This window comes from Benincasa hispida, chromosome 8 (assembly GCF_027475165.1).
Source record: "Benincasa hispida cultivar pf3 chromosome 8, pf3_genome.v1.1, whole genome shotgun sequence".
NCBI classification, from domain to species: domain Eukaryota; kingdom Viridiplantae; phylum Streptophyta; class Magnoliopsida; order Cucurbitales; family Cucurbitaceae; genus Benincasa; species Benincasa hispida.
Genome location: NC_143485.1, coordinates 55,784,940 through 55,811,430, shown reverse-complemented (window position 1 = coordinate 55,811,430; position 26,491 = coordinate 55,784,940). Strand labels below are relative to the sequence as shown.

The following is a 26,491-nucleotide window of genomic DNA, read 5'->3' as shown; positions in this document are numbered from 1 at the left end:
AATGAACTTGAGGAGATCATGGAAGAAAAGGTAAATGATGAGAAAAAGGTAAATGATGAGAAAAGGGTCAAATAAGCAAATTGATCAGGTAAGTATTCTACCCCTTTACCTTTTGTTGCTAAGACTCTTCCATATCCTTAGAGGTTTCAGAAAAAGAAAATAGATTCCCAGTTCTCTAAATTCCTTGATTTGTTTAAGAAAGTAGCACATTAACATTCCATTTGATTAGGCTTTAAAGCAGGTGCCTGACTATGAAAAATTCGTGAAAGATATCTTATCTAAAAAGTAGAAGTCTGGGAAATATGAGATGGTTAGCTTGATAGAAGAGTGCAATGTTGTGCAGCAAAAAAGTCGCCCCAAAAGCTCAAAGATTCAGGGTGTTTTACTATTCTCTACATTATTGGTTCTTTAAATGTTACTAGTTGGTGCTTCCATTAACTTAATGCCTTTATCTGTGTACAGGAAGCTTGAAATTGGATAAGTATAACCTATCAAGATCTCATTATAGCTAGCCTATAAATCCTTGGCATATCCTGGAGGTATTGTCGAGGATCTTTTAGTTAAGGTTGACAAATTTATTTTCCCTACAGAATTTGTAGTCTTGGACATGGAGAAGGATTAAAAAATTCCTACAATTCTTGGAAGCCCATTCTTAGCAACTGGAAGGGCGCTCATTGATGTCCAATAAGGAAAGTTGACTCTAAGGGTGAATGATGAGAATGTTTTTTTTTTTTAATATTTACAAGTCCTTGAGTCATCATGATGAGATTAGTACTTGCAATGTGATTGATGTGACTGATAGAATCATTTCTAAGCATGTTGAGGTTGTGTTTGCTACTGATTACTTAGAACAAAGCATATTAGATTTGGATTTTAAGGATGTGAATACTTTTTTTTTTTTATGATATTGCTTTGTATGCTAAGTGGTTGGATAGTATGCAAGTGTGTAGCAAAAAGTATAAACCTATGCCTCTTGTTTCTTTGCATGATGTGAATGATGTGAATGTTGAGAAATCTATTTTAGACTTGAAACCATTACCTCCTCATTCGAAATATACATTCTTAGGTGACTATTCTTACCCTATTATTATATCTTATGATTTGAATTCCATTGAGGAAGAAAAGTTGTTGAGAGTCTTGAGAAAGCATAAGTCTACTATTGGTTGGTTTATTGAGGATTTTAAAGGTATTAGTCCATGTATCCGTATACACAAAATTTTGATGGAAGATACATTTACGCCTTCAGTGGAACATAAAAGAAGACTTAAACCTACCATGAAGGAGATAGTTAAGAAAGAAGTGTGATGACTAAAATTTGGTGAACGCAATTATGCAATGCATGTCTTAAATTATGCATTGGTTCTCATGTGTTGGTGGTTATACGTTGGAATGGAATGTATGCATTGATCTCATATGCAATGACCATGCATTCCTGTCACAAGTTTTCTTGTGTTCTCGCTAAGTATAACGAGAACACAAGTTTCTCGGGTGATCCGAGGTCGAACTCAGGGACTTGTAGCTAAAGGGTATGCGGTAATGTGTTTGCGGCGAATGAATAAAAGAATGGTGAGGGTGATAAGCTATACACTACTCCTACTCCTAACTAATAGATTAAGCGACAGAAGTATGATTGAGAGGTAGAGACACGACAACTATTAACGCATAGTAAATGCATGGAAAATAGATGAAAAGGTGAGGATGTCTTCACTGCAACACTAAGCTTGACTGCAAGGGCAACCCCAGCCAATGCAAGCTATGCGATCATGCTATACATACTTGACGTAGACACATGCAATGTATATGCGATAGTTTCGAGAAGCCTATTTCTAAGCCTCTATATGACCGCATACCACCATATCCTACTTAAAGCCTATTTCTAAGCCACTATCTCTCAAGTAGCTCTAAATGGGTGTTGGGCACAACATAAAACAAGATAATCGCATGCGATGAAGATCCTAGATCATGTTAACTTAGTTCTTCTCAACTCATTCGATAAGTTTAGCTACTCATGCGTGCTAAGAGAGTGAACAGATGTAGAATAAGAACTACCATTGTCTAAATATAAAGTTGAAGTACAAAATAAAAACGCAAGAAGAGAATAAAGAGCCTGGTAGCAATCTCTTGCTTCCCAAGCTTTTACACTGTCTTTTCTACTCTTGTTCAAAAGATAGTCTCGCTCTCGTGAGAGTCAGCCCTTTTGTTCAAAAAGCTGAGTGTAGTTGTTATCGTTAGCGGCTTGTCAACTTAATTCGGATTCGACCGTCATCAGCTTTTTGTCCCATCGTGATTAATTATGCCTTTCACCCAGATGTGCCCACCAAGTTGCGGTGATTCTATGCAGCAATCCTTCTTGAGCAGATGTTTGCGAGCACAAATCACCACAAAGGCTTGCGGTAATGCTGCACTCGTTCGTTGATTTCTTGTGATCGTGCTTTTCGCCTTGCGTCAATACATATTCTGCATAAAAACACAAAAGTTAACTATTTCTATGTGATGAACGCATGTGATCGTAATGTTATGAATTTAATACTTTTTGGACGCAATCTAACATATTTTATCAACGCAAGCCAACATTGTTTAAGAACTTAGCACTGTATAACATGCATTTCTGCCCGTTATCACACCCCCAAATTTAAACAATGCTTGTCCTCAAGCATAAGCTAAAGATTTCCTTTAGAAAGTCGACCACAAATCTCTTTTCCTAGATTTCTCAAGGATACTTCATTCAAATCCTATACACCAAAATTTCCTTAATTCTTATTCAAGTCACCTCCTAAAATATTTCTAAGTTCTAGGGACCACAAGTTGAACCTTCAAAAGGACTTTACTAAATTCCAGGACATCGCATGATTTAGTTCAAAAAAACTTTTCCATCGGGGTGTCAAATGATTTTTATCCTTGCTTATTTTTTACATTATTATATTTTTATTTATTTTTTTTTTTTTTTTTTGACCTTGTGCTTGTCCAAGTGCCTCGCCTTCGTTTTGGCTTGTTCTCAAGTGTGTCATGTGGACATCTAACTACGAGCAATGCGCTCTTTCTCAGACTAAACTCATACCTATTTGGCAGCGAAGTTGCGGTCATTTATTTATGCGTTGATCCTGGGGACTTACTTTCGTTTTGGCTTGCCCCCACGTATGTCATGCGGACATCTAACTACGGGTAAGTGCTTTTCACAACTTAACTCTTATCAACATGGGTACTCCCATTGCGTTGACAGTGCAGTTGTTATTCTCAAAAAAAAAAAAAATTCTCTTTCTTTTTTTTTCTTTCATAAAGCTAAAAATAGCAAGGTCGAAAGTAAATACTTCACCCCCAAATTTAAAATGTGAAAATGTCCTCATTGCCAAAAGATTGAAAGAAGTCATGCGACGTTCTTAGGAAGCTACGTAAAGAGAGTTTGAAAGAAAGCTAACAGACCTCTAACTTTTAGAAATATTTCATGAGGTGAATTTTCTAAGATTAAGTTGATTCTAGTATATATGAAAAAATAGAAGCATGTGTTTCATCATTGAAATCATAATTGGCAAAAAGATAGCATGCGGCGGCTGACTAAATTTATCAATGTTAAATGATTGCGATAATCAAAGAGGATGCGGTGATAAGATATTTAAAATTAAAATGCGATGCGAGAGTGCAGAATTTGGAATAAAGTTAAGGAAGAATACAACCCCCAAATTTGCGCTGTCACCTGCATCGTTTGTTGACGCATTCTGCTTTACGGCGATCTATCTTCTTTGGATTGGGGTGACAGAATAAAGTAGTTACGTCTTCGTGTAGCGCTTCTGCAATCGTTTGCCTCGATCGTTTGCATAGAAAACATTGAGAGGGTCAACTAATTTTTAAACAAAACAAAATCGTTTACCGCAATCGTTCAGCACGATCACAATTTTTTTTAAAGTAAAATGCAGGTAGATAAACAATAACAACACAGTGATGAAAGTTCATGAAGTATTGATGTAGAGAAAGGATATTCAAAAGAGTTACGTCCCTGATGAGGTTGATTCGCATAATGACTCAGGGACTGCTTATTCCAAGCTGGTCTTTTCACGTCCATGGTGGCTTTTTCCTCTTTTCTTTGTCCTCTGGGAGCTTGACTGCCTTAATCCGAAGCTTTTCCCTATGAATGTTCATTACAATCTCCCCCTTGTGCACATCAATTTGAGCGCGACCGGTTGAAAGGAATGGTCGTCCCAATATGATGGGTGCATCTTCGTCCGCTTTACAATTCAAAATGATAAAGTCTACCGACAAGATGAATTTATCGATTGAGATTGCGACATTTTTCAACTCTTCTTCAGGATATATTCGGGATCTGTCTGCAAGTAGGAGAGTATCTGTCGTGGGCGTGAGTGTGCCAATATTCAATTGTTTGAATATTGATAGCGGCATTACGTTTATACTCGCCCCAAGATCACATAATGCTTGGCCAATGTAGACCTCTTCAATGGAGCATGGTATCGTGAAGATTCCTGGGTCGCCCATTTTAGATGGGATCATCACATTTTGCATTGCGACCACTGTTGCGATCTTTTTTTCATCATTTTGTTTTTCCTTCCATCTTTGCGGAGCTGGTGGTGGCTGGACTTCTTCTATCTCATGTACTGGAGGCTTGAGGGTGGATGCAACTTTGGGGTTCATTTTCTTGGGCTTTTTCGAACTATTGGTCAACGGGTCTTCGGTTGTCACTGCATTCAAGTTGGTTGCGATGGGTTCCTCCCTTTCTTCCGCAGTCATGTTGTCGCTTAGCATGGAGACTACTAAGCATTGTTCCTTCCCAGTACCCCCAGCGTTACGAGGAAGCTCAGTTGAGCTCAGCAACTCTCTTTGTGGTCTATTTTTCAGCTTGTCTGCAATTTTTCCTAGTTGAATTTCGAGATTTCGAATGGACGTTGCTTGATTTTGAAGCGCTAATTCATTTTTCTCGATGTATTGCTTCAACAAGCTCTCTAAGGATGAAGATTGCGGTGTTTGTAAGCTGCTAGCTTGGTTATACGTTGGACCGTTTGTTTCTGGGAAAAATCTCGGTGGCCCTTCTCTCTGCGCCACTGGTTGGAAGTTTTGTTGTTAATTTTTTTATGCAAAATTTGGGTGGCTTCTCCATACGAGGTTGTATGTATCAGAATAGGGATTATTCTTTATGAAGCACACTGACTGCGGATTTCTTGGGCATTCCTCCATTGAATGAGCATCTCCGCAAATGACACAACTTGCGGTCATTTGAGCAATTGTGTTGACTTGCCCTTTCTTCGCTTCCGTGTTGTTAATTGCGATGCCTTGAATCAAACTCATCATCGCAGTCATCTGGTTTTGCAGGGATGTAATGGCCTCGTTGTTTGCGTCATTATCTTTTATGCTTAATCTCTTATCGCTCTCTCCAATCTTCGTGATTTTTAGAGATGCGATCGAGGATATTCTTAGCCTCTTCATATGTTTTGTCTAGCAGATCACTAGCAGCTGCCACATTGGCAGCGGTCTGCGAAGAGAGATTCAGTCCTTGGTAAAAAATCTCCATCTGCAGGTAGTTTGGTAAGCCATGTGGACAATCTCTTATCAGCCGCTTAAACCTCGCCCAAGCATCGCTAAGCGATTTGTCATCATCTTGTTCAAAATTTATTATTAATTTCCTTCTTTTGGCATTCTCGGTTGGTGGGAAATATTTCTTCATAAACTTTTCGACGACTTGTTCCCACGAAGTTATATCTCTCAGTTCGAGAGAATATGCCCATTTTCTTGCCTGATCACACAAAGAAAATGGAAACAAAGTTAGTCGAACTTCTTTAGTAGAGATAATCGGGAACACAAAAGTGTTGCAGATTTCTATGAAGCTCTGAAGGTGGGCATGCGGGTCCTCGCCACGCCACCCTCCAAACTGCCCAGCAGCCTAGATCATCTGCAACATTATTGGCTTCATTTCAAACATCGATCGATCTAACATTAGCCTCATGATTCCTGGAGAGAAATCATAGAGGTTGGGTGACGCATAGTCCCGAATGGGTCTATTGCGGTCATTCGCCAGAAGGATGGGGTTGGCCAATATATTATTCACGTTTGCGACCCTTGCTTCCGGTTGTTCCGCCATTCTTGGGGTTTTGTCTTGTTGTTGGCAGTTGTCTCTTAGTGTGCGTCGAAATGTTCTCTTAATCTTCGTAGTTCGCAAGAGATTGAGAGCTGCAAAGAAATCAGAAAAATTACCATTAGCACACTGATTTGCCGAAGTCCCCGACAACGACACCAAATACTTGATGCGTTATTTTATGAGGTGGAATTATGGATGAAATGCGATGATGAAAATGTGTTGAGCACTCATGTTTTCTCAGTGGAATCTAAGTGTAAACCCTACTGAGTTTCCTGGTAAGTCCAGGGTCGAACTCAGGGACTTGAAAAAACGGTATGCAGTGATAATTTTTCACGAAAACTTTGCGGTAACTGATAACTCATTAATTGTTTGGTTTGTTGTTTGCGGTAATAAAAATAAACAAATGTGGCCGAGTTTTGAAAAGAGTTGATAATATGGAAAATGCGATGAGTATGTGGTGAACGGGTTGAGAAGGGATTCGGCTAACACTTCCTAGGATGTGTTCATGCTATGCGACCATACAACATACATACAATAGTAAACCATCTCTCAATGCGAATGCTACGGCTTCTAATGCTAGAACACAAGCGATATATGTGATAAGTCTATAGGACCTACACATAAGCCTCAATTCTTATTTATGCGATGACAAAATGACACACACATAAATAAGGCGATCACATAATATCATACCTATCTCTAGGGTGCATGCGATGCAGGTTGACAAACAGAGCTTATCTCTAAGTCCCTATCTCTTACTTATGCAGATCTAATCTTGCTCTCTCGAGTCTAGATTCTAACCTAGCTCTCTCGAGTCTTTAGGTTCTTTCTTTAGACTCTCTCTTGAGTAGCTCTAAAGGGGTGTTGGACACAACATAAAACAAGATAATCACATGCGATGAAGATCCTAGGTCATGTTAACTTAGTTCTTCTCAACTCATTCGATAAGTTTAGCTACTCATGCGTGCTAAAAGATTGAATAGATGTAAAATAAGAGCTTCCACTGTCTAAATATAAAGTTGAAGTACAAAATAACAACGCAAAAAGAGAATAAAAAGCCTGGTAGCAATCTCTTGCTTCCCAAGCTTTTACACTATCTTTTCTACTCTTGTTCAAAAGATAGTCTCGCTCTCGCGAGAATGGCCCTCTCTCTGCTTTCTACGCCTCTAGGTTCTCTCTCGAGTTGCCCTGAGCGATCTTCCGGCGTCTCTTCTCTTCTCTCACTCCGCCTTAAAATAAAAAGGAAAACTATGGACAAGGCTAAACTATGAACTGGCTGAACTTCTTTCTGAAGGTTGCCTTTGGTATTTATAGAGCCTTCGGGGTGAAAGACGGCTCTCTCTTATGATTGAACAGATGGGATGGCTTTAATACTCTAACTGATGCACCGAATATTTGTCACCAAAAAACTGAGTGTAGTTGTTATTGTTAGTAGCTTGTCAACTTAATTCAGATTCAATCGTCATCAGCTTTCTATCTCATCATGATTAATTATGCCTTTCACCCAGATGCGCCCATCAAGTTTCGACGACTCTATGCGGAAATCCTTCTTGAGCAGATGTTTGCGAGCACAAATCACCGCAAAGCCTTGCAGTAATGCTGCGCTCGTCCGTTGATTTCTTGTGATCGTGCTTTTCGCTTTGCGTCAATGCATATTATGCATAAAAACACAAAAGTTAACTGTTTCTATGCGACGAACACATGCGACCGCAATGTTATGAACTTAATGCTTTTTGGACGCAATCTAACATATTTTATCAACACAAGCTAGCATTGTTTAAGAACTTAGCACTGTAATAACATGCATTTCTGCCCGTCATCAGGACACTTCATATACTTCTCTTTAAAGTACTTCTCAATCTTCGAATTCCATGCTTTTGGTGCTTGCTTTAAACTATAAAGTGCCTTCTTCAATCGAAGTACTTTATCTTCTTCACCCTTGACTTCATAATCCAATGGTTGTTCCACATAGACCACTTCCTCAAGAATTTTGTTCAAGAATGTCGATTTGACATCCATTTGATATATCTTCCAATGATTATGGGATGCCAAAGCAATAATCAAACGAATAGTTGAACAACAGGGGCAAATACCTCATCATAGTCGATGCCATGTCGTTGGTTACACCCTTTCACCACTAGTCTCGCCTTGTGCCTCTCAACATCGCTATTGACTTTTCTCTTTGTCTTGTATACCCACTTCACTCCGATCGGTTTGTGCCCTTTTGGAAGCTTGGTCAACTCCCATGTGCCATTTTTCTCTATCGCTCAAATTCCTTCATCCATTGCATCCTTCCATTTCTTGCTTACAATGGCTTCTTGGAAACTAATAGGCTCACTATCACCAAAAAGACAATAGAGAATTATGTCATTTTGATTTTCATTTACCTCATTAAGTTCCCGTAGACTTCAAGTTCCTCTTGGGCCAATTTCGTTCTCCGAATCGCTAAATGAACCTTCAGATGATGATCGATCGGTCGAATGAGGTGGCACTGGAATGGGCAAACCTTCACCCATTTCATCCCTGGTCGGCTCATTTTCATCGTCTTCTTCAAAATATAGAAGGAAATCATACTCCTCCTCTTGTATATTCCAATCCCAAGATGCTTCCTCATCAAAAACAACATCACAACTAATAATTACCTTCTCATTCAAAGGATTGTAAAGACGATAACCCTTTGAACTTGCATCACAGCCGATGAAGATGAGTTTTTCGCTTAGATCATCAAGCTTGGTCCTTTTTTCTTCCGACATATGAGCATATGCAACACTCCCAAATACCTTGAAGTGACCAATCTCGGGCTTTCTTCCATTCCATGCTTCTTGAGGCGTCTTGTCAAGCACACTTTTGGTTGGTGCTCGATTTGTCAAATAAACCGCACAAGCTATGGCCTCCGCCCAAAATTCCGTTGGCATCTTCTTTGTCTTTAGCATGCTTCTTGCCATGTTCAAGATTGTCCGATTCTTCCTCTCCACAACGCCATTTTATTGCGATGTCCTTGGGACTGTTAACGGATGTCGGATGCTTTTTTTATCACAAAATTGTTTGAACTCATCTGATGTAAATTCACCACCTCGATCGGTTCTCATGGCCTTGATTGTAAGGTTACTTTCATTCTCCACATGTGCCTTAAATCTCTTGAAAATTTCAAATACTTCTGATTTTTCCTTCAAAAACTACACCCATGTTTTTCTAGAAAAATCATCAATAAAGAGAAGGAAATATTTACTTTTACCATTGATCATTCCACACACATCGGCATGGATTAGTTCTAGAGGCTTCTTTGCTCTTGTCATAGACTCCTTCGGAAAACTACTTTGATGATGTTTGCGAAGCAAACACCCTTCACATACTTGGTTTGGCTTGTGAATGTGTGGTAAACCTCGCACCATCTTCTTCTTCGATAAATCTTCTAAACTTCCAAAATTGAAATGGTAGATGTCATAGCCAAGAGAGATCTTCATAACACGTCTTCAAGCATTTTGGAACATCATTACATATATTCAAAGGAAACATTCAGTTTTTGGTCATGGAGACTTTAGCAATAAGTCTCATGATTATCCCTCAAATACGAACAATTGTTTTTCATTTGAACATAAAAACCTTTCTCTAACAATTGTCCTACACTCAATATATTATTTTTTACATTGGGAATGTAATAAATATTTGTGATATATTGATTTTCTCAATTTTTTAACCGAATGAGAATTTTACCTATTCTTTTGATGGCAGCCAAAGAATTGTCTCCAAAGGCTATATTACCTTTCTCCATCTCGTTCAACTCCACAAACATCTCACGTTTTCCACACATGTGATTCAAGGCTCCTATGTCAAGATACCACATACTATCTTGACTCTCTTCTTCTCCCTTTGAAACCATAAATAAGGTTCCATTCTCCTCTACATAATTGGATTGCCCTTGATGGGCTTTTGATGTGCTAGCGGTTGATCGGTCTTGATGCTTTCGATCAATCGACTCTGTTTGAGATGAGTAATACTCATTCGCATAATGTCCATATTTGTTTCAATTATAACATTTTACTTGAGATTTATCTCTCCCAAACCTTCCACCACGTCTTCCACGACCTCGACCTCCTCTTCCTCTTGAGGATTCAGACGAGTTTTGATAAACATCAGTGTTGGCTTCACTTCTTCCACCATGGCCTCAACCACCACGACCTCTTCCACGTCCACGACTATTCTCCTCCTTGATTTTGAGTTGGAGAAGTTATTCAACGGTCTCTATATGCTCCATCCTCTTTTTCTTTTTTTCCTCATAGGCTTGTAACGAGCCTATAAATTGTTCAATTGTCATGTTCTCGAGATCCTATGTCTCCTCGATCGTCGTGGCGATAATCTCGAACTTTGTATTTAGGCTTCGTAGAACCTTCTCCATGACACGAACATCGGTGATTTCTTCACCATTCTGTCTTCATTGGTTGACGACAGCCATTACTTTTGTGCGATATTTCGCTATCACCTCCATCTCCTTCATTTGTAAAGATTCAAACTCACCACGTAAGGTTTGCAACTGTACCTTTTTCACACAATCGGCTCCTCTATGAGTCGAGTGGAGCTTGTCCCATGCCGCCTTTGACGTCTTCGCATAGGCGATAGTCTCAAACGTTTCTTCGTCCAACGATTTATACAAGATATAAAGGGCCTTCTTGTCCTTCTTTCTTGTCTCCTTTAACGCATCTCTTTGCGCTTGATTGGCTCCAGCTTCTGTCTCTTGGAAACCGTTCTCCATGATCTCCCACACATCTTGTGCTCCTAGTAACGCTTTTATCTTGATGCTCCAATTGTCATAGTTGAGCTTGGTAAGCATTGGTAATTGAAGTGAACTTATCCCACCGTTGGCCATTTTTCTCAATATTTTCTACTAGCTTTGATACCACTATGTTAGGAAAAAAAAACGTGGGGGACAAATATGAAAAATGAGAGATATATTTTCCATTCAACTAAGCATGCCTTTATATAGGCTTACAAACATAACCATAGGAATGTCAATGGTTACAAAAATCTCATAACTCACATAACTTTTATAACTTAAAAATCACTATTGGTTACAAAAAACTAAAAGTTACAAAACCCAAAAGTCACACTAAATACCACAAATAAAGCTTAATAATGACAAACGTTTCCACAACCATTGCATGTGATAAGATGTCTACTTATTCTAGCATGTACTTGATTTGAACAGAAAATTTTGTTTATGCTAATGAATTGATGCACGCGATTATTCTCTTAGTACTCTGATCGAATGATTGTTTCTTTTGTTGTGTAGTATCCAGAAATTTTGTCTCGGCTCTGAACAAGTTTGTTGCTGATCTTTATTCTCCAAATCATTCAGTTTTCGAGTATCATGTCTATGAATTCTTCATGGTATGATTATGTTTCTTTGTCCGTTGGGGCTTCCTTTTGATTATTAATATCTGGGAAAAGTCTAATATGCATTAGTCTGATTTAGACTTCCATTTTCTGTTTCAGATATCGAAGTGCTCTCGTGATGAAGGTACAACTTTTGAGGATACTTTTAATCACTTTTCATCCGATCAAGATGGCTTTATAAATATACAATGCTTATTGTTCTTCCTGAGTGGAGTCATGCCTTTGACTGATTGATGGTTGCATGTGGTTCTGAGATCTTTATTACTTTTTTCCATTTTATAAATAGTTTTTTACTATTTCAAAGGTTTCCATGTTGAATGAGTATGAATGATAAGGAAGCATAAGCGTCAAGTGGTTAGTTTCATGACCTTTTCTTAGTTTGATAATTGGACCTTCGAGTATTTTTTTTAATGTCTTTGAGTATCGATCCAGTTTGTGTGCGTTTTTACTATTCTTACATTTGTGTTAGTGCATACGTATTACAAAATAGTATCTTGTAATTTGTTCTTGACGTTTATCTTTGAAAAAAATATACTTAGGAATATTACTGATATTTTAGTGAGAATTTCAAAAGGAAAATGGTTTGAGATCATGTTATCAATATGTTCAAAGTATGAGTCTTCTTTTGGGTTATATAATTGGCTTTAATAAAAAAAGGTTTAAATTTTAGTATAGAAAAGGTATTTGAATACCAATGGCTTTTAAACATTTATACTGAAAGAAGGTATTCTGGGGTAGCCTTGATTTGCTTTGACGCTTTTGTCTAATCTTGGCCATTGAATTTGGTTTTACACCCTGTGCTTTTAGAAAACAATTCAATGTAATGTTTTGAGAAATTTCTGTGAAACAATCTTAAACTTGTTCTCAATTGTGCGGTCTCTTCGACTGAGGGCATAAAATGAATAATTTGCTTCGAGTGAAGGTATTCTGCGGTAACCTTGATTTGTTTCCATGTGTGTTATATTTGGTTGTAATAGAAGAACAGTAGGAAGTCAAAATCCAGTAGCTTGTTTTCATGGTGTGAATTTCTTTTTCCCATTGAGATACTTTCTTTTTGGCTTGTTTATTTGTATAAATGTTTGTTCATGTTTGTTTTTAGAGAAATGCAAACATTGATGAGGGTTATATGTTTCTTGTTTATGTATTTTGCTGCAACTGAGAAGACCAACTATCGTGGCCAACACAAAAGTAAGCCTCCCCATTCTCATTCTCTAAATTTACTTTTGTAATGTCTTTCAAATTTTTTCTATAAATGAATTGATATGGCTTTCCTACAATTGTAGTAGTCATATATTTGTTTTTGGATTGATAATTAGTGTGTTAGAAGACTTGAATGATTGTATTGAAAATAATATTGGTGATAAATTGTCTATAATTCTAATATTGAAATATGTGGCTTATGAAGAGTTTTGTTGTTTATAAGTTTATGGCTTCGTGTTTTTAGTTTTGTCTTTGGCTTTAACATCAAATTCCTAATTTCATACTTGGGTTGTTAAATTGTTTATGGTTTCTATTGATAATAATAGTTGTTTGATAGTCATTGGTTTGTTGAAAAAAAGAGTTGTTAGGTAAATGTCTTTGTTAGTGAGTTTGGTTATGGTTGATAGTCATATTGTTTTTGGATTTATAATTAGTGTGCTAAAAGACTTTAATAAATGTATTGAAAATAATGTTGGCCATAAGTTGTCTTTAATTTTGATATTGGAAAAATGTGAGTTATAAATAGTTTTGTTGTTGATAAGTTTATGGCTTCATGTTTTTAAATAATCTATTCAACATTTGCAATGATGTTTACCTTTTAATCGTAGTTTTCAATATACTAAAAAAGTAATTTTTTTTTTTTTTTTTTTGTGGGAAAACCTCCATATTTCAGGATTTTGTTGGTATGACAAGATTCAATTGTGTAATTATTTTAGTTTTGTTCTTTTTTTGCTGGATGTATATATATGACCCTCAAAAGTAGACAACTAACTCTCTAAATCTTTAAACTTTAGAGCTTTATGTATATATTTGTCAATATAACTTGTTGATAGGTTAATTAAACAATTTGTCAATTTCTTTCTTGTGAATTATTAATTATTGTTTAAAGTTGAGTTGTATATACAATAGCAATTAATATTTTATTTTGTGCATGTACCGATAAAATAAAACCATTACTGATTTGCACTGCGTAAGCAAAAAAAGGGTATTTGTATTTTTATTTTTTCAATAACAAAATCATGACAGACATTTAATAACAGATAGTTATTGATAAAAAATATGTGAAAACCAACATTAAAGATGATGTTCAATGCCAATTGAAAAATGCCATTGAAATCTTGGTCATCTATAATGTCGATTTTAAACCGACATTAAAGGCAATCGACATTAAAGATATTTTATAACACGATCTTCGATGTCAGTTGTCAATCGATATTGTACCCATATAATGTCAATTTTAAACCGACATTGAAACCCAGTTTTGTAGTAGCGAATGAAAGTCTTGAAGATGAGGAGGTTGATTTACACGAATCGAGTGACGAACTAGGATAACGATGTTGGTTCAAATTTTGTAGTGGAGATAGATGTTGATGTCAAGGTAAGAAACACAAACACGAATACGACAGGATACAACAATACGTCAATATCTTAAATACTAGGACACGAATACATTGGGGATACACTATTATTTTAATTAATTTTTTAGAATATATGTACATTTAACATAAAATACTAAATGAACTACACTAAAAAAACATAAAATTTCTAACTGTCGAGTTAATATAAGAGTTTCAACATTGAAGATAGGAAAACAAAAAAACATGAAAAGAAAAATATATTGGATCCCTGGTAAACGACAATAGCTTAAAAAAAATAAAACAGGTAAAAGGATTTGAAGATGGAAGGGTAAACGGCGTACTGATATGATAGTAGCTGAAAAGAATAAAATGGATGAGTGGGTAAAAGGCAGTGGCCAGTGGCTAAAAAAATAAAATGGTTTTTGATGATGGATGGGTAAACAGTAGTAGGCAGTAGCTAAAAAAAACATACTTGATATTTGATAATATCGATGGCAAGCAAAAACCAACAAGCAGTGTTGGCTTGGCAGCAACTTCTTCTCCGGTGTGAAGAACTGGGAAGGCATCGTTTGTGCTACCACTGCTCGTTTTCATGAAGTGCAAGACAAGGTGGGGGATGATTTTTTTTATATTTTTGGAAAAGGAAGTTAATGGGCTTTAAATTTGGGCCCAAATTTTAAACATCTTTCTTCTTTATTTTTTTTTTCAGCGTGTCCCAGCGTCTCCGAAATTCAAAAAAATAAAAAATAAAAAAAAGCAAATTGGAGTGTCGGACACGTGTCCAGACGAATCCATGTCCAACAAGTGTCCGACACTGATATCACCTCTCATATGAAGTGTCCGTGCTTCATAGATGTCGGGTGAGCAGGGATAGAAGCTGAGTAAGTTGAGAGATGGGTGGGGGATAAATTGAAAAAGCATCATTGAAATTCGATGTGGGTTTGAGGGAGTAGAGACGAGGGCTGGTGGGTCATGTTTAGGAAATAGGGAATTGGAAGGACCAATAAAGAAAGTTTGTGAATTAGATAAAGAAGTATGGAAAGAGGAGATATTGGAAAAACATTCGATGCTCCAAAAAAAATGATGAGAAATACGTGACTATTTAGAGATAGGATCCCAACAACCAAGGCCTCTATGTTCATTTCCATAACCAAGGAAACAACATAAATAGACACGAGGTTCAAGTTTTGTATGCTCATGAGGATGTAGAAGAACAAAAAAAGTACAACCAAAAACCTTAAGGTGAGAGTATGAAGGAGCACTATCGTAGAAATGTTCAAAAAGACAGATATTTTGAATAACAGATGATGGAAGACGATTGATGATGTAAAAAGAAGCGAGAACAGCCTCACTCCAAAACTTTTCAAGACAAAATGACAGATAAGTTGGGCACAAACAAAATCCAAAATATGGCTCAACTATTTTGTTGAGAGGTGTGAGGGCATGGACATTGAACAAGAGTGTTCTGTTGGCTTTATCCAAGTAAATCGAGAATAATCATCCATGAATAAGACGAAATATTGATAGTCATTGACAGTGGGAGTGGGAGCAAGACCCCAAATATCATAATGAATTAGCCCAAAAGGTCACAAGAAGATAATGAAGTCGAAAAAGATAATGCAGACTGTTTCGCAAGTTTACAATTAAAACAGTGAAAACAATCAAATTTTGAAACATTATTTAAATTGCCAAGAGAAACTAACTTGCAAAGTTTTTCAGAGGAAGCATGACTTAGAATCATTGACAGACACAGAAAGGTCTGTCATTGATTCTACATAAAGGTTGTCTGTAGAAACTTGCATGGCCTAGGATACTTCTGACATCTTTTACAGTTGTGGGGCTACGGAGCTTTGTGATAAGCTCAACTTTAGCCTTGTCCACCTTTAGCTCTTATTTTGATATTTTATACCTCAATACGATTCCTTTCATCACCATAAAGTGACATTTTCCCATTTTAAACCAGATTGGTTTCCTTGCAGTGCTCCAATACCTACTCCAAATTCTTTAAATAGTTGTAGAAAGTTTTGCCATGCTCCGAAATATCATCCATAAAAATCTCGACCGTTCGCTCTATCAAGTTAGAAAATACCACAATGATGCATTGTTGAAATGTTGCTGGCGCATTGCATAGCCCAAAAAACATTTGTCGAAAGGCAAAGGTGTCATAAAGGCATGTGAACGTTGTCTTACTCTAATCCTCTGGCACAATCGTGATTTGATTATATCCCGAATACCCATCAAGGAAACAATAGTATTCTTTGCAAGCAAACTGATCTAACATTTGGTCTATGAAAGACAACGGAAAGTGATCCTTCTTCCTAATCTTGTTAAGCTTGTAGTAGCCCATGCAGACCCACTACCTTGTTACTATTGGCATCGAGATGAGCTCGTTGTTCTCATTCGTCACTACAGTCACTTTGCCTTTTTTTGATACACACTATACGAGACTTAATCCATGTACTATCTGAAATGGGTAGATCACTCCGACGTTTAGCCACTTGATAGGACAACTTCTTTCATACTTGGATTTAGTTGCCTTGACTCTCAACTGAATTCTTCGCTTCTTCTTCCAAGTTGATTGGATGCATACAAAAGGAGAGACTGATTCCTTGATGCCAACTATAATCCAACCAATCGCTTGCTTGCACTTAACTAGAATTATCAGCAACAAATTTTCATCTTGTTTCGTTAGCTCAATAGCAATGATTACTGGTAATGTGTTATCTTGACTTAGATATGCATATTTTAAATGTGTTGGTAGTGGCTTCAGTTCGAGCTCAGGTAGTTCAATTAGCGATGGCTTGAGTGGTTTTGATATTTCACGATCTGCTACTGGAATTGCTATTCCTGCTACTGCATCAACCTGTTTTGTTTCTTCAATTTTCTCTAGTACTTCTTCTTCCCCTTCCTCCTACTCCTCCTTATGCGTCATGTCCTGCATAGTTGAAAACAAAGAATCAATAGCATCAACAAAAGAACATTCATCTAAATCTCCTTGAGATTTTAGTGCATTTAGGGTGGAGAAGAGAAAGAGAAGGAAGATAGATTTCATGATGAGGTTTTTCATCTTGTGATCGTCCTCTGAATCAAAATAAAGAAAGGGAAGATTGAAAATGCGTTAGGGCTGAAGAAACTTGATGGGCGGCGGTAGATTGAAAATGTGTTAGGGCTGAATGTGTTAGCTGATGGCCGTCTGATCTTCACGATGGCGAAAAATCAATTCTAAAGAGGAATTGAAATTTGAAGCCCAAAACAACGTTTTGGACCTCAACATAGAGCCAAACGGTTTTGGGGCATTTCTTGTTGGGCTTTTCAAATCATTAATAGTCGGAATATTCAAGCATATACCAGCAATTACACTATCATTTGGAGAATGAGTAAACTATAGAATTCTTTTAAGATATGGCAAATTACGTGACACACACGTAGATCGTTTTCCATTAATACTAAAATACTTTCACCAGCCTTTTTACAACACTGTAATTAATTCTGCATATTTCTTAATTACATTATAATTAATTTATCAAATTTATAATGCGTACACTATTGATTTCTTTTTTGAGATTTTTTTCAATGGAAACTAAGTACCTCTTTTCGCGAAAAATATGACATAAATTTTGTGATTTAATTAGAAAATAATTAAAATTTGTATCACAACTATCTTCTATCTCCAAAAAAAAATCTTTTGAATTTTTCTAAATCCTTTTCTAAAGGAACTTTTTATGTTTATATTGTACTTTTTCTTGATCTAACTAAATCATCTATTTTTAAATTGTTTATATGATTATCTTATTTTGGATTTTTGAATTTTATATTATATTAGTTTTCCTAACTTTTTATATTTATATTAGATTTTCTATTAATCATAACTAAAACATACGTTTTTTTAAATTGTTTTTAATGTTATCTTTATTATAAATTTGCTTTAAACATGAAATATCATAAAACATCACATTTTTATTAATTAGTCTTATTTTAAAATTTTGAATCATATCATTTTTTGTTTTAAAGATTCCATTGGGACCAATAGCAAAAATAGAAATTTCATTTTAGTTACATTACAACTAATTATGCTATTTGTAGATTTTTTAAGCATGAATCTTGATTTTCTATAAAATTATCTCCTTACACTTTTCAAATTTTAAAATTCAAATGTATTTTTTTTTTCGAATATTATATCTTATCTTATCTTCAATTTCAAATTTTATCTTATCTATTTTTGTTTTCAATTTTCATCTTTTTTTGCTGATTTTATTTTTTGTTCTCAATTTACAACTAGTCTACTTTGGAGCTTGACTTAATCGATCAAATCCACTGGTGCATAGATGAAATGCTCGCCATCAAGCAAGAGTTCAAGATGCAAAGTCTCATCTTTTCAAAGTGATTCCTATCGAGCCCTTGTAAAAAGGTAGGCCAAGTGTTGGTATTAACAAATTTGTTTTGAGGGTCTTAAACCCACCTTGACAGATTCGATCAAGGAAGTATGTCGTCGAATATTGTTTGTTTCTCTTACATTCATGAGATCTCCATAATTTTCATCAACACCACATCATAATTGATTAGTAATTTCAATTAACAATTTTTTAATTGGAATTTTCATACTCCAAACTTTCAAAAGTGATTATTTTTTTTGTCTAAAACAAGAAAAAATATTGTTACAAAACTATTGGATAAGTTTAAACACGATTTGGATAGTTTGGCTAATTGATTTTCAGTTGCAATATATTTGTTTTTAAGTTTAATGTATTTGTTGGAGATTAATTATAATGTATTTGTAAGTCACGTAAATATCTCATTGTAAGTTTCCCAAAAAAACTTTCAAAAGACCTTTTAGACTACAAAACCTTTATTCTTTTATCATACATCTTTATTTTCTCCTAAAATATCTCCCCTATTTTAAATCATAATATCACATTGTTATTTGTTTTTTCAAATATCAAAACTAAACCATTTTTTTTTCAAATATCATTTTATTTGTTTGCTTTGTTTTTTTTTTCAATCTTTTTTCAACTTATTTAATGTTTTTACATTTTGATTTTTTTAATTAGTTTGAAGAATTTATACAATCAAATATAAGTTTTTTTTAGTTAGTTTGAAATTTTAGAGTGAAGAGTGAAGACAAGTTAATCGCATTTAAAGTAGTAGAGTATAAGAGATTATGGCTGTGATGATAGATTCAGAGACAGTGATTCTATCCACGACAACACCATTGTTAGGGATTGAAGTTGGTGATGAAGCCTGTGTCAAAGTAGTTGAGATGGAAGAAGATGAAACTGGAGTGATCACTAATGGCTCTGAAGTAGCAAAGGCGGTAGAGAAGGAGCCGAAGTCGAAGTTGATGGTGAAGTTTTGGTAGAAAAAGACGGAGCCATGCTCAACAAAGCAAGGAATGAAGACAAAATTGAAGTTGGAGGTGTTGTCACTATTGGTAAATGAGTCGATTTTGGAGAGAAAAATGGCAGCAACTTGGTTGGAGAAAAAGTCGGTGCGATGCTTAAATTCTGGCCAACCAATAGTCTCTTGATGTTTGTTTTAATTATAGTGTAATTATGAATAGTTCTTAATAAGTCAATTGAAGGTAGTTTAGACTTTAACAAATTCGTTTATTTTCTTATTTTTAATTCATTTTGCCATTTTTACGAATGACATGTTGATTTATCATTTTTACAAGGGAAAAGTTAAAATTTTCTATTCTTCTTGTTAACCCTTAATTTTAAAATCACATAGGAATTTAAGCTTGGATTGCGCGGCTAGATTTATTGATTTAAATTGTCCGTCGAGTAATATATCTTTCTTGATGGGCATTGCCCATCAAGAAGTGTTTTTCTTGACCTTTTTCTGCCATCAAAGAATTCAAAAATTAAAATTCATTATTCAGATAGAGGTTACTTTTTTTTTTTTTTTAATGTCAAGAAAGGTATTTCTCTTGATATTCATGCATGTAAAGTTAAATATAAACTTTTATTGTATCAAGAAAGGTATTTTTCTTGATGGGCTTTTGTCATGACCACGAAAACAAAATTTACATATGTTATTGCCACACCACACATGTTAGTTGACAATGAACTTTATTTAGGGGATCTTTGGATCAAATGTAGATTGAGCAAATTGGTATAGGACAATTACATTGGTCAACAACAAACTATGCTCCTTTGCAACAGATGGCTCTTTGGGATGAACTTGTGGCAATGTATGATTCTTCTCAAATTTACTTATCTTCATTCTAAACTTGCATTGCTTTTGATGTTATACTCATAAAGTTAAGTAATTTACAGGGATTAGGTCAAACAGTTGGCGTAAGCAACTATGGACCGAAGCAACTGGTAAAGATATATGACGGCTTAAAAGACCGAGGAGTTGCCTTATGCTCAGCTCAGGTATATTTAGTAAGAACAAGTAGCTAGTTACCAACCACCATGCACCACGCCAATCACTTAAACCTACAACCACCCTGCAACATTTTGTTGTTAAGAAATTTGTAAGATTTTAATATTCTTGGGAGATACCCACCATAAGATTTGAACTGAGCTAACCTAAGACGGTTTTTGTACGTTTTCAAATGCTAGATGTTCTAAAATTAGATCATTAGCATTTTGTGTTACGACCTTTTTTCTGCCACAAAGTTTTAGTTCTAAGAAGTTGTGATTTTAGGTGCAATGACTTCATGGGGGAACCCTGAACTATTTCATTTTAGGTGCAATTTTCTTTACTAAGCATAGGCGACGATTAATTGGAGATCAAGAAGACATGTGATTGCTTGGGCATCCGCTTAATCGCTTACAGTCCTTTAGGATTGGGTATGCTTATAGGAAAATACTCACCTTCCAAGTTTCCATCTGGACCCTCGGTAAATCATTTTATTTATTTATTTATTTTTATTATGAACAAGAATATGATAACGTTAGTAATTTGGATTGAAGTCTTTTTGTTTGTTTATCTTGGCTTGGTATTGTACATTTTTTGATTAAATTCGGCATAGTGATTGTTGCCAATGGATAGATCCTATCACACTGGATGTGTTCTTGACAATTGAATGAGAAGCTTTGGAAGAAATTTGATTGAATAGTTCTGGAAGTGTGTTTTTATTATTGTTATGTTAGAATTGGTTATATTCATATTTAGGAGATCAAATTGGTTGTATTAATATTTATTGAAGCACATTTTAATTTTAATTGTTTGAACAAACTCTTTGGAAGATCAAATTGGTTGTGTTCATATTGCAAATATGGTGTTTAGACAAGAAAGACAAATGTCATTGGCACATTGAATATGTTGGGAGTTGCCAAGAGAGTTGGAGCAAGGCTAGAACAATAACTTCCATGGATTTGGATTAGTCATCAGTAATGAACTGCTTTAGTATGATTGTATTATCTTTTAGTGAAGGTTAGATGTTTATGTAGCCTCCAGTTTCTATATTATGGTTAACTGAAAGAATGGAAGAAATGGATGTTTCAAATCTCAGAGAATCCTTTTTTGTACATATTCTTTACTCTATTTAAGCTTCTGTCGATGCATTTAGATTGATTGTTGTTGGGTTTTTTTTTTCCTCTTTTGTTTAGTAGCTTGAAGTGTTTATTTACACAATTCAGTTTGAATTCAGAAGAAAGCAATGGACGTGAGTCCTATTTTGGTGAGTTTTAGTTGTTAAAAACTATTTTTAAACCCTTTCGGATTAGATTTAGGTTCTGTAGGTCAGTCATTAATACATGGATATGCTTTAGTTATAATTTAGACTTGGTTTGAGGTATATGAATTGAGGTTTAAGGTTGTTTTGGGTAAAATTACCCTTTCGATTATTTTAGAAGCATTTTTTAGGTAAGGAAAATTCTAAACTACTCAATGCATTTTAAGGTGTTTTTGGAGTACTTTAATTGGTACTTTTTCTTATAAGTATTTATAGGCAAGATTTTCACATAAAAACAATACTTGTAAGTCATTTTAAACTCATTCAAAACTACTCTAAAGCTCACTTGTATTTTATATGCTTAAATTACATAAGATTTGTATATTTATTTTACATTATCATCATAGTTTTATGTTTTGCAAGCTTGCATTTACTTATTATCACACTAATTTTTCTACTACTTTTCAGCGAGGGTAATATTATGTTATGTTTTTTTTACTTATTTATTTAGATTGTTGTTTTATCTACTTTGTAAGTGGGAGAATAGTCTCTAGGTTCCAAAATTTGATATCGGAGAAACTTGGGAAGACATTTTTGAACACTCCTCTTATTTGTCTTCAACTTATTTTTAATCATTTAACAATTTTGTGATTCATTTATTTTGAATTCTATTCTTGTGTGCAACTTAGCATGAATACTCTACTTGTTCAATGTAGAATATATACGTATACTTCATGGTCGATATGTAGGGATTTGCTATCGAAACCTTATGGAGTTGATTTGGATGAAAATTTTATTTTAAAGACCTTTTATTACACGATCTTTGATGTTAGTTTTTAATCGACATTGTACCCCTATAATGTCAGTTTTAAACCGACATTAAAGTCCAATCTTGTAGTAGTAAAAATTTGGTGAAGACAGTTGAAATTTTGAGAGATAATGCAACTGTGATCTATGTAGATAATAAGTCAACAATTGCCCTAGTGAAGTATACAGTGTTTCACGATTGCAGTAAGTACATAGATACAATATTTCACCTTATGAGAGATTGCATTTCAAAAAAGGAGATTCAAGTTGAATACGTGAAGACTAAAGATCAAATTGCAGATATTTTCACAAAGCTACTCAAAGTTAATGTGTTTAATAGGTCGAGAACATTGTTTGGAGTTTTTAGAAAACATGTTTAGGGGATGTTGAAAATTAAACATGTTTTAATTAAATAAGTTAGAGATGAGTTAAAAAATGTGTGTTAATTAAGTAATTTAATTGATGAGAATTGGTAAGGTCATGTATTGGAGAGAATTAGATATACTAATAAATTAAATATAGGACTTTAAAGGTTTGTTATGTGTTTAATTAAGGTGAGAGTTATAGATTTAGATTTGTCCATAGTAATCCTATAAATAAGATTGATATTTGGTATTGTAAAAGCAACCAAATATATAGAGAAGAGTACACAAAGAGAGTTCAATTAAAAGTGTGAACAATGTTTTAAGATTCTTTCAAATAAAAGTGCTTTTGTTTCCTCTCAAATAATTTTTGGTTATTTATCTATTTGTTGGTATCCATCATATGCTTCCAGCATTTGATAAGACCCTTTTGTTGAGCGTCTTTAATAAGGCTAGTCAAATGGTCCACTACAAATCACAAAGGGAGAGAGAGGACTCCCTTGTTCGATACCTTTGATAGCCTGAATGTAAAACATATCAATCATAGATAAGTCTATCCGTAATAGATCACAATCAATGATAGATATTAATAGAAGTTAAGATTTTGTTATATTTGCAATATATCAATTATAAAATATGATAAAAAATGACAATAAAATTGAAATATTAAAATCATAAAAAATTATATTATTATTGTTATTATTATTATTATGTTATATTTGCAAATCTAGAAACTGTGGCTAAATTTTTTAACATGCATGTTCTTTTTGTGAACCATTGAAATTTAAGAAGAAAAGAAAACTAAAAAAATGTGTGTGAAAAGAAAACTCAAATACCCTGCAAATTACAAGGTCAAAAAAGTTAGTATAAAGAGAAGCAAACCAAAGAGAAGAATTCAAACAATATAAAAACGATGAATAAGTCAAAGACATAATGAAATAAAATAAATGTAAAAGTTAGTGCATGTTTAGCGTCTTTTTAATTTTTTTTTAGCAAAAACAGCCACATGGAGTCCACATCTTTCCTTTGCCTAAAAAGAATGCACACATAACAAAACCTAACACGTTTTAACCCAATTCTTCATGGTCGCTGTTTTAGACTCATCCACTATCATTATTTTCCTTCAACTACAACTATATATACCCATCTTCATCTCTAACAATAATCTCAAACCATTCTTCTCTCTTACATTTTTTCATATATTCTTGCCTCCAATTACCTATTATCCAATCCTCATTCCCAAGAAAATGATGTGTTTTGTAAAGTTATTATTCGTGGTGGCCTTGTTTACATCTCTTTTCTCATCTCATGCAGCCAAAGAGAACGATGAAAATTTGAGTAGTCTACATGAAATGGAAGATTTAATTAAGCTAACATCGCTTCAAGGGAGGAGGGGTTTCTTCCCTTACAGGTTTAGGCCTTACCAAGCGACAATGACATGCGATAGAAACATAAAAGTGTGTCGTGTCAAAGGCAGCCCTGGCCGCAACTGCTGCCAGAAGAAGTGTGTAGATTTGAAGACAGACAAATATAATTGTGGAAGGTGTGGCAAGAAATGCAAGTACTCGGAGGTATGTTGTAAAGGAAAGTGTGTGAATCCAATGATCAATAGAAAGCATTGTGGAGGTTGCAACAATAAGTGCAATAGAGGAAGTTTGTGTGTCTATGGCATGTGTGGTTATGCCTAAATGGATCATAGGGGAGCCCAAAATATGATCACTTGTGTGACTAGATTTTGTGTTGATTATTCTTTATTGGTTTGTTTCATGAAGGGGGTACAAATTGATTTAGATTCTTGTGATAGAGTGAATTTCATTCCTTTTTTTTAGTTCAACAATGAGATGTTGATAGCATTTGAATCTCTAATATCTTGATTAGAGAATTAATACCTTAATTTGTTGGGTTGAACTCAGGGTGACGACTAATGTCATGTATACACACGTGTATTAATAAATTCATGGGAAAAATTAATGACTGATACTACATTAGTTACATTAAATGTGATACGACCATGATTTCTTAGATACAAGCTTAAATTTTAAACTAACTAAAAAGAAATCTAATTAAATAATAAATTTTCGAATAAATCTTTCCAAAATTATTACGCCGTCTAAGACCAAATTAAAATCAATCGTCATTGTTAAAAATGAGCTTGGCTCAATGATATTGACATGACATTTATCCCTAGAGGTTGGAGATTTAATCTCCCACCTTGCAATTGTACTCAAGAATAAAAAGTCAACCGTTGTCTTATACCAACATAAGCATAACTCATTGATAATTGGTATAACATACTTTAGTGAGAAGCCTAAGGCCTAAGTGCTCAAGAGCATTGTTAGTCATTTAGATCTAAGCTTTTCAAAGCTACAATTGTACCTCGATCGCTCTCAATCAAGTTGCTCTTATGTAATTAATCGGGCTTCCCTCTAACCTTTTTGTAACTATTTTCCCATGTGTTTATGGAGTATCAATGAAGGAAAAAGTAGAATATGATGAAGATGTTAGGGTTATGTAAACTTAGTTGGGATACTCGGGTGTACCTCCACACTACGTATATATCTTCTTCTAAACAAGAAATTATTTTCTTTTAGAAAACTAGCCATTAATTAAATAATGTAAACATAGTATTAAATTTTCATCAACTTGTTGATATTTTCATAATGTTTCTATATTTTTATAAATTCAAAATTGATATGATGAGTGAATCAATATTTTCAATATATTGTAAAAAAATCATAAACACAAACAAAAAAAAGTTATAAAATTAACTTAAATAAAACGTTTTTAACTTCTTTAAAAAGTTTGTAATATTTATTTACAAATATAAATAGTTTTTTTCTTAAAATTTTCTTTTCCCAATTTTTTTCAAAGTATCAATCAATCATTAAAAGTTGATAACAAAGTATAATACTTAGGTGCAGTCTAGGTTGCACCAAGTCCATCCTCTCAATTTCTCTCTACACAAAAAAAATAATTTTTTAAAAATCTTTTTAAAAATTAATTGTCACGTGATAAATTTTTATTAGATGCAATAGAGGACTGCATAAGGATGGGTGCTAACATTTTTCCTATACAAAATTCAAAAGAGAAGTTTAACTTAAAGGCAATATATAGATACACATTAAATAATGATTATGTCCATATCTGGCCAATCTTGGACGAAAAGTTGAAACAACCCCATAAAACTAGGATATGCATAGAAATGATTTCATTGATGTTTATATTTAAACTTAAATTATCTAATTTACATTATATTTCAATGTCGTCTTTAGAATTTGAAATGATCCATTATGACCCTTAAACATTTACATTCTTCCATTTTTTTTAAAAAAACAAATTCTTGGTTAAAATAAGGACAAAAATTGACAACTAATTGTAATAATGTAAAGGCGTACAAAGCTAAGAATTAATTAAGTTTGGTTTTTTACCCTCTTTTTCTATTTAAAAGCTATCATTAATCAATAAATTTGTAGACACATCAACTTTCACATCTTTTTCCAAAATAATGATATCATCTGTTCTAATTTTTCAAACATCTAATTGTCATTGCTTATTCATTCATATAGCTTTATTCATTCATATAGCTTTATCCCTCTAAAGGATAGTATTTTTTTTTTTTATCAATTTCAATGTTCAAATGTTCACTTGAAATTTTTTATAATAGAAATCA

At 34.3% G+C, this 26,491-nt stretch overlaps 1 protein-coding gene and 1 long non-coding RNA gene across 4 annotated transcripts; one reads left to right on the top strand and one right to left on the bottom strand.

The window, feature by feature from the left end:
- Positions 1-2,032: 2,032 nt before the first annotated feature.
- LOC150034704 (uncharacterized) lies at positions 2,033-14,719 on the bottom strand. The gene is made up of 2 exons (XR_016531304.1): positions 14,501-14,719; positions 2,033-2,457 (listed from the first exon to the last, which is right to left on the bottom strand). It is a non-coding gene; the product is annotated as an uncharacterized LOC150034704 (long non-coding RNA).
- Positions 11,792-24,820, top strand: LOC120082411 (uncharacterized). Of its 3 annotated transcripts, XM_090316431.1 has the most exons (7): positions 11,792-11,824; positions 12,634-12,658; positions 18,308-18,436; positions 20,105-20,218; positions 20,304-20,405; positions 20,723-20,875; positions 24,136-24,820. In XM_090316431.1, the coding sequence occupies exon 7, from the start codon at positions 24,174-24,176 to the stop codon at positions 24,507-24,509; it is 336 nt and encodes a 111-aa protein (XP_090172557.1). In that variant the 5' UTR covers positions 11,792-11,824; positions 12,634-12,658; positions 18,308-18,436; positions 20,105-20,218; positions 20,304-20,405; positions 20,723-20,875; positions 24,136-24,173; the 3' UTR covers positions 24,510-24,820. The 3 variants fall into 3 exon arrangements, with proteins under 3 accessions (XP_090172557.1, XP_090172559.1, XP_090172558.1); XM_090316433.1 differs by lacking the exon at positions 11,792-11,824 and having other exon boundaries at positions 12,528-12,658; positions 20,748-20,875; XM_090316432.1 differs by lacking the exon at positions 11,792-11,824 and having other exon boundaries at positions 12,528-12,658; positions 20,680-20,875.
- The last annotated feature ends 1,671 nt before the right edge of the window (positions 24,821-26,491 follow it).

What these genes read in the sequence shown, in the direction of transcription:
- LOC120082411 (XM_090316431.1), top strand. Translation starts at nt 24,174, where the DNA reads ATGGAAGATTTAATTAAGCTAACATCGCTTCAAGGGAGGAGGGGTTTC.